Source organism: Crocodylus siamensis, chromosome 4 (genome assembly GCF_052110815.1).
Source record: "Crocodylus siamensis isolate JL-2025a chromosome 4, ASM5211081v1, whole genome shotgun sequence".
NCBI classification, from domain to species: Eukaryota; Metazoa; Chordata; order Crocodylia; family Crocodylidae; genus Crocodylus; species Crocodylus siamensis.
The window spans coordinates 200,062,949-200,071,297 of NC_143398.1; the positions used below are offsets into that span (position 1 = coordinate 200,062,949).

At 42.5% G+C, this 8,349-nt stretch overlaps 2 protein-coding genes across 6 annotated transcripts in view; one reads left to right on the forward strand and one right to left on the reverse strand.

Annotated features, from left to right (window-relative positions):
* Positions 1-1,673, reverse strand: part of PLEKHA3 (pleckstrin homology domain containing A3) — a 34,662-nt gene extending 32,989 nt beyond the window's left edge. For all 5 annotated transcript variants that reach the window (XR_016442033.1, XR_016442032.1, XM_090045364.1 and 2 more), the window contains exon 1: positions 1,483-1,673. Coding sequence is in view for 3 of the 5 variants with exons in the window: in XM_090045364.1 (XP_089901490.1) it covers positions 1,483-1,522 (40 nt within the window). In the remaining 2 variants the exon portion in view is untranslated. The remainder of the gene's footprint in view (positions 1-1,482) is intronic.
* A 48-nt stretch (positions 1,674-1,721) lies between these two features.
* On the forward strand, positions 1,722-8,241 carry FKBP7 (FKBP prolyl isomerase 7). Its single transcript, XM_090045365.1, has 4 exons — positions 1,722-1,974; positions 3,903-4,054; positions 7,094-7,227; positions 7,873-8,241. Exons 1-4 carry the CDS (start codon positions 1,760-1,762, stop codon positions 8,032-8,034), a joined length of 663 nt encoding a protein of 220 aa, XP_089901491.1. The 5' UTR covers positions 1,722-1,759; the 3' UTR covers positions 8,035-8,241.
* Positions 8,242-8,349: the final 108 nt, after the last annotated feature.

Consider the following 8,349-nt stretch of genomic DNA (forward strand, 5'->3'; position numbering starts at 1 on the left):
ACTGATTCTCAGCCAGGGTGCTGCAGTGCCCTGGGACACTTTGAGACATTTTCATGGGATGCCACATGATGTTAGGTGCACAAACACGATTCACAGGCTAAACCCAGAGATTTCCAATCAAAGCCCGGAATGCGTTAAAAGCACTCTGACCTGCTGTGGGCTTTCCGAGTACTTTTCAAGAGAAGACAATCCTATGAACTTTACTTCATAAATCTAATGGAAACAAGCAATCATGGACTAATCCATCTCCCTACTCTCCAGTGAAATATGAAACATCATAAACTACAAGGAAACAATTTCCGGCTTCCCACAAGACAAATCCAAGGTAAAAAGACTGTTCCACCATTTATCTGAGCCAAATTTGCACAGGATGAACTATTCCAACCAAGAGATTTTACACCTTCTTCAGCTCTCCTGTGAAATATGAATTTTCATTTCCACCTACAAATTTTGCAACCTTTGCATTCTCCTAGGCCTGACAAAGAATGAGTGTGCCTGAAAGCTTGCAAGTAAAAACATTATTTTGCAAATATCTAGATGGTCTAATAAAAGATAATCGCCTCTTCCATGAGTTCCGATTCCTTTTGGACTAAATATAGACACTGGATTAATGGCACATTATAAGCTGCCTGACATCTGATAACCTCTCTACATTTTTACCAGCTACACTGTCAGCAGTTCAACCTGCCCCCTTTCCCCCTCACCTACCTGCCCCACACCTGTTGTCTCCCAGTGCTGTAGCAAGGCAAGTGGGGCAACCGCCCCAGGTGCTGAAGCAGAGGAGCACCAACAGGCACTGCCCAGCGGGGGCGGGGGGCGAGATGGAGCCATGAACAGCTCATTTGTGTGTCTGTGTGTGTGGGGGGGAAGGATGCAGGGACAGGGCAAGGGCAACTCCTGCTGCTGCTGCACTCCCAGGCAAGCATGGGAGGGGATGTGCCCCCCAGACCCGTGCATGGGGTGAGGGTGGGCTGCTGCTGGAGGCTTTACCTGGGGCACCAAACTTCATCCCTAGGGCACTGTGGTCTCCTATCCCCACTGATCCTCCCTGCCAAGCATTTGCATTTTTCATGTTGGCGTCTATTCCGCATGGACAACACATGCCACCACCCGACCCTCCCTATGCCTGAAGAAGGGTGTCTGTGCCCAAAAAACCTGGCAAAGAACAATTTTCCCAGTGATTTAGTTGGTCTAATCAAAGGTATCGTATCCACCCAGAGAACCTCGTCTCTCAGGGGAAAAGCAGCTTGCTGCCTCCAGCCTAAACAAGGCAGGGGAGCCCTGATGTAGGCCAGGTCTTCCAGACTTGTGAGCCCCGTTAGGCCCAGACCCTGAGCTCCTCTCGCCTCCCGCTGCCCCGGCAACAGGGGTCTGGCTCCGTCCTGCACCTCTCCAGCGGGGCCCGGGACTGAGCGAGAAGCCCCCGCAGCTCCGGGCCGGGGGAAGGAGCTCCTTCGTGCCCAGCCCGGCCCCGGCGCTCACCGGTGAGGTAATTGGTCCACTTGTACAGGACTCCTTCCATTGCTCAGCGCCGGGCCCCGCGCACCATCCTCCTCCTCTTCCTCCTCCTCCTCCTTCGCGAGTGGCGCGGCGCCCGGGGACATGGGCGGCCCCCAGGTGCGGGGCAGCCGCGGGCTCACGCACGCCCCGGCTCGGGGACAGCCCCGGCGCAGGCTCCGCCGCTGACCCCGCGCCTCATTCGCTTCCTGGAGGCAAGGGGCGGGGCGGGAGGGGCGCTGCCACGCGGCACGACGGGGACATGGCGCTGGCGCTGGCGTTGGCGCTGCAGGCGCTCGGGCTCCTGGCGCCCCCCGCGCTGGGACAGACGCCGGAGCCGGCTGCGGGGCGGGAGGAGGTGAAGATCGAGGTCCTGCACGTCCCCGCCGACTGCACCCCGCGCAGCAGGAGGGGCGACATGCTCAACGCGCACTACGACGGGTACCTGGCCGGCGGCGGGGCGCGCTTCTACTGCAGGTGAGCGCAGGTGGGCGGCCCTGGCGGCTCGCCTCCGACCGGCGCAGGCCTGGGGGCCTCGTGCCAACGGTATACACCGGCCCGCCCCGGGTTATGTCCCGCTGCTGCCTCCCTCGGGCCTCTGCCACACGCCCGGCACGGGTGGGGCGGTTGATTAACTACTGAAGCCGAAACCCCGGCACGCGTTGAAGCCATGAAAGGAAATTGAGGGGTGAGCCGCAAAGTTGTTCCACAAAAAATGTGGAATAATTTAGCTGCTGGTTCCTGTCACACCACTAACTGAACCTGTGGCTAGTGCACGTTGTCAGCAGGGAGCAGGGGAGGGGGCTCCCAGCCATCTTGCACCTGGGAGCCCTGTCGGTTGATGGGGCTGCCAGCCGTGGGGGCACACCCTGTGTTCCCCCAGCTGGGAGCCTAGATCAACTGACAGGGCTCCCAGCCAGAGCACCACCTGCATCAACACACACATTAATGCAGAAAACTGAATTTAAAGAATTTTAAAGTCTTTCTGGTATCACGCCTGAGAGAACAGTGTAGAAGCAGCATAGGATAAACTTACCACATTTACACAAATCCAGGACAAGGTTTTTTTCCCCCTGCATTCAACATGGCAGGGGAGGGAGAAGGGGGCTGAAAAAGCCACTTGTCTTGGATTTGCATGTAAGGCAGAGATACCAGCTCTGACCCCAAACCTGGAGTTGGAGTCAGAGCCATAGCTGCTGCCCCCACCATCTCTGCCCCACCCCTGCTTACCCTGTTGTCCTGGGTTCAGCTCCATCCCAGGTTATGGAGCATGTGCCCACTACAGTCCCTGCCTGGCCACACAACAGTGGTGTCTTGTATAGGCCCAGTGCACAGATCCAGCATGCAGAATTGAACCCAGTGTGTGACCTGAGACCTGACACACTGGATTAATTGCTTGCCTCTCCCAAAATGTAAAATTTTTTTTTCTTCAAGCTGTGTAAAAATCAGGGTCTGTATTATTTTCTGGGGTAGGCTAGATATAAGAAAATAAAGTAGGCTACATCTTTAATCAGAAATCATTCACTTACAGACTCTTTGAGCTATTATAATAGGTTAACCATCAGATTTTTCTTTAGAGACCCAAAACAAATCACTTTTATTACCTGCTTTGTTCTATATTTGCACCTACTTATTCTTCTAGCATTGGCATGTTTGTCTTGCAGCATTCCTCCACTGAGATGGCCCAAAATACTTACTGCCTACCTGCTCCTGCATGTATACTCTAAATCCAGAAGTACATCAGTGATAATGCTCCAAGATCATCCCCATTAGTTATTCTGAAGGTACCTTATAGGGGAAATCCGATTTGGCCCATAGTGTCTGCCTCGGTCAGACTCAGTGTTCAGGACCCAACATGCTGTGGGAATGATCCACAATTTTGCAGCAGAACTATTCTACTGTTGTAGGATTGGAGAAAACTCAAGAAAGGATCATTTCTAATGTTTTGTTCTTTGAATGTTTTTGTTCTCTATATACAACTCCTCTGTATGGAGGAGCAATTTTAACGGTTAATTTTTAGTTAATCATTAACAAAGTCCTGTGAAATCTGGGAGTTTGCTTGCATGCACAACTTCAGATTTGATCCCTAGTTTGTAGTAAATTATACCAGAAAATAACACAGTACCTTAATATATTATGATATTTATCAGAGGTTACAAATTTTTAATTTTGACATACATTTTAATGTGTCATAATAAAAAGGTATACTTAAAATTCAGTAACTACAAGCTTGTAAAAAATTTAAACACTCAATATGTTTAAATTAATTAACTGATAGTTTTTCTTTCTAAAATGGAATTGTACTGAAATACTAATATTTTTCATTAAGCATTTGAATATTGTTCCTTTTTTACTGTATATTTATTAAAAGTTTTTGGGTTTTGTGTTTTTTCTCTCTCATTTAGTCGGACACAAAATGAAGGCCATCCAAAATGGTTTGTTCTTGGTGTTGGACAAGTAATAAAAGGATTAGATATTGGTATGATGAATATGTGTCCTGGAGAAAAGCGGAAAGTGACAATTCCACCATCATTAGCATATGGAGAGCAAGGATACGGTAAAAAAACCAAAATCCTTAATTTTTAAAATTTATGATTTTATTCTTTCTGCCTTATTGCTACCTATCTACAAATATCAAAGAAAGCAAATGTTGCCATTAATTTTAAGACGGGCCATTCAGGACATGTTCAGACAAGTACACACATGCAGATTGTGGCATCTCAAAATCTTTTGAGGCACTACAAAATGCATGCAGCACACCTGAAACAGTTCTCCATGCTACATTTAGCATTGAGCCAAAATTAAATCGTGGCATCTAAAAAAAAAGAAAAAGGGGTGGTGCCTGTGGGTGCATCATGTGCCGCCCAAAACTAGAGCCTGGCCAGCCAGAGCTACACTTTGGCTGCCAGCCAGGCTCTGCATGCCAGCATCATTGCCACTGAAGCCCCAGGAGGACCCCAGATGCAGGCCCCACATCCTCCCCTATGCCATCTAGGGCAATTTGCCATTTGCCAGAGCACACATGCAGGGGCATAGTTGTGCTGCTGCTATTTCTCTCCAGGGAAATGCATGTGCGCATTCCTCTGTACGTGTCCCCAGTCTTTCCACTTTATGTTCTGGCTATAACTACAAGGTCTGATCACGCAAACTTTTATGCAGCTTGAGTAATCTGTACATATACCACAAACTAAATTAAGTGAATTGCTCATGTGCATGAGGCCTTCCCACATGGGGAAAGATATACAGAACTGAATATATAAGAATGAATTCATGCTAATGCCTTTCCTGTGCTAGCCCTGAACTTTTGTGATAGGAGCACTACAATTGGCAGCAGGGCCTTCCATGGTCTCCTGGCTGGGCTTTGCTAATTTTTCATCCTTGAGTAGGATTTTCTTAATCCTATCTTCTGCCTCCACCACAAAAGGGTATATACAGCTACTCTCCATTGCCTCTAGACAGCAACTGCATGTGAGAGAGAGAGAGAGTGTGTGCCCCCTGTGTGGAATCACTGTTACAAATTTACATAACATAGATAACAATTCCTTACAATTTAGATTATAATATGAATTCTTTTTTTTAAAAGATGAGTTTCTTAAAACTGTTGCTTTATAGAAAGTTTTGGACTTCAGTTATCTGTTTGTAAGGGTACCAGAGACTGCCTTATTCTGAGCTCAGTATATATTTAATATTGTCATTACCCTTTTTTCTTGCTATATAACATTCACATTTAACTACTGTTATTTAGGCATTGCCAAAATGGTCCTTTAATAAAATCTTGTTCCTTGTATGCAAAGCAATATGAAATTCTGTAGACACTTGGAATTAATATTTGTTTGGCAAAGTGTCTAGGTACTAATTTAACAGCTAGTTGCATCAGCCAGGGTAATAATTATTATGGTTGTTATCATTCCACTGAATGCAGAAAAGAAAACTTTGAATTTATTACATGTACGTATGTAATTTAAAAGACATGCATAGGTTGACTAAGGACTTGGAGCTTTATCATGAAGTGTTTCAACTGATGAAGTATTGTAATGAATGTTTTTGTAATCCAACTTCAACTGTGAATGAAGTGCATTGATTAAATACAGTGATGTTGTCCCATGCCAAAATTCCATTAACCAGCTGTATCCTTAATGAAACAGCATTGAACTCAGTGCAGTTACACTATAATTTGGCTTATTCATTGTAAGTCATGAACACATCTAGTCATAATGAGAAATTGCTGTTACAAAAGCAGATCCTTAAATCTAATATTAGATGTAACTATTTGTTCCTAGGCAATGCTTGAAGAAAGTCTTTTTTTTTCCCTACAACAATTTTGTTCTGTCTCAACGTATTCCTGCATGCCGGGGAAGATGCCTGCCTAACTTTGAATTAGACAAGATGCATGTGGCTTTCTTAGGTCTTTATGTATCTTTTCCTCTGGTATGTATTATTCTTTTAATTACCTGCACAGAGGTCTATAACTTTGTATCCTATATTTATAAATGTCAGCTGACCTGTTGCATATGTGTCTGTGCAGTAAATATTCAAAATTTTTACACATTTGAAACAACTTGTCACAAAAAAGTCTAAAGCCTGTCATTATCTTTTATTATAGATAACTTGAGTGAGAAATTCCAGTAATATTAGTAATTGTCCTCTACTCTTCAAGAAGAATGCTTTACTTTTTTCTTCAGCTCAATAGGATGTGTTGAAGCTCAGAAATAGATACAAGTTTCTGATTATTATCATTAGCATTAGGTGAGCAAGTATATAAGTAGGATCTAGTATGATTCCATATTAACTGCATGCTGCATGGTTAGCCATTAAGAGTTTTTTTGCCTTAAGTTTAGATCTCAATGATCTGGTCTTCTTGTTTGCCTATCACTTTTTCACCCCCCTTTGGCCAGAAGCGTGATACAATGACCTGTCATTGTAACTATTATTTTCTTTATATCTTTGGTACCAGAAGATACTTTAACATAGAAATGTTTTAGCTCACTTTCCTTCCCTCCTTTAGGATTGAACAGATCATTCTATAGCTCTCTTAAACATGGTGATTTAATGACTTGGATACTGAATACTTGACCATTTGTCTTTCCATAAGTACTTTCCAAATTGGTTACAAATTTTGACTCACTGGATTTTTATGTGAATATTGCTTAACAGTAGATGCAGTTAGTTAGCAAACCTTCTTTGCAGAACTTAGTAACCTTTTATAACCTGTTTTGTTTCCTTGTCAAACAAAGAATATATATAAACATTGCTCCATTATAGCAATCCTTTGAAACCAGATATTGATTTTAAATTTAGAAAAATTGAAGGGCATCAATGTAGAATTAATTTCTCAATGATGACATATCATTGAATGACATATAACAGCATGAGGACTTCAAAAGAAGGCTCATGGGTATGAACTGTATACACATTTTGTTTCAAAACTTCCCTTTAAAGAGGGAAGTAGTATATATTAGAATTTTATTCAGGTTTTAAACAAATTGGAGTACTGAGTATTACCCTATTCCTGTGGATGAATAGAGGTACAAGTGTATTTACCAGTAATGTGATCTTTAACCTTTCTGTGAATCCTAAAATTCTTTTGTGTTCCTAGCACAAGCCAAGATTCCACCAAATGCAACACTGATCTTTGAAATTGAATTGTATGCAGTGCATAAAGGACCACGGAGTGCTGAAGCTTTTCAACAGATAGACATAGATAATGACAAAAAACTCTCTCAAGATGAGGTAAAATGCCTTAACTACTTTGGAAGATACCATTTTAATAGGAAAAAAATGCATTATCCGTATATAAACTACCTTGTATCTACTTATCAGTTTGGGTGTGCCTACATAGTCCTGCCTTGTGCTGCATAATCATATCCTTTGATAAATATAAAGCTGCATCCCAGATTTGCCAGCGTACAAACTGCAGTGACCAGAGCTTGGGTAAGCTTGTTTTGAAGCAAGCTAGCTTGTTTTACTCACAGGATAGCTTTGGAAGCACTGAGCTCAGTATTTGTGCTACAACTCTTCAGTTCTTGATCTGTGTATTGGAACTACCAACAAAAGTGTAATATTTAGGATTGAGATATTAGTACATTATAGACTGGTCAGACAGACCAAATTGTTTAAAGGTATTTGTCATTTATGACTCATTATGTACTATTAATCCATATTGATAAAGAGGAGGTATGTGAGGAGGAGTCATTTTAATGTATTTTTTAAAAGATTGCCTAATATTTTGTACTTTCGGCATAATTTTCTATAGCTTCAAGTGTGAGAGCTTCTAGCTCAAATGTAAAATTACATTTGTGGTGTGAATGCCTGTACATATTTTATCAAGGTGGACTCAAAAATCAACTCAGTTTGATATGTTTTCATTTTTTTCAGATAAGCCAATATTTAAAACGGGAATTTGCCAGAGATGGTAAAAAGCGTGATCCTTCAGATCATGATATTATTTTAACTGATATATTCAAGAAGAATGACCATGATGGAGATGGCTTCATATCTGCCAAGGAATACAATGTCTACCAACACGATGAACTATAGTAAATTATGTATAGAATCTCTTGGCTGCTTTCTGCACACTAAATTCAAGGAATTTTTACAATGAACATTCTTTTTGTCACTTTTTTTTACATTTTTTGTTGTGGTAATTTTCTAATAGCTCTTAAGAAGATTTTTAAAACCTTGCCATTAACACTTTAGTAAAAGAATATGATGCATTTACAAAAGAAATAAAATTGGAAAATGTCACAGTCTGTGTTGCACAATTCTTAATTCAGGTATAAAACATTATGATTATTCTAGACATTACATAGCTAAAATTAGCCTCTGATCTACAGTACCAATTCTCACTCAAAC

What these genes read in the sequence shown, in the direction of transcription:
- FKBP7 (XM_090045365.1), top strand. Translation starts at nt 1,760, where the DNA reads ATGGCGCTGGCGCTGGCGTTGGCGCTGCAGGCGCTCGGGCTCCTGGCG. An exon ending in GGGGCGCGCTTCTACTGCAG is followed by an intron (nt 1,975 to 3,902) that starts GTGAGCGCAGGT and finishes TCTCTCATTTAG; the next exon opens with TCGGACACAAAATGAAGGCC. An exon ending in AAAAACTCTCTCAAGATGAG is followed by an intron (nt 7,228 to 7,872) that starts GTAAAATGCCTT and finishes CATTTTTTTCAG; the next exon opens with ATAAGCCAATATTTAAAACG.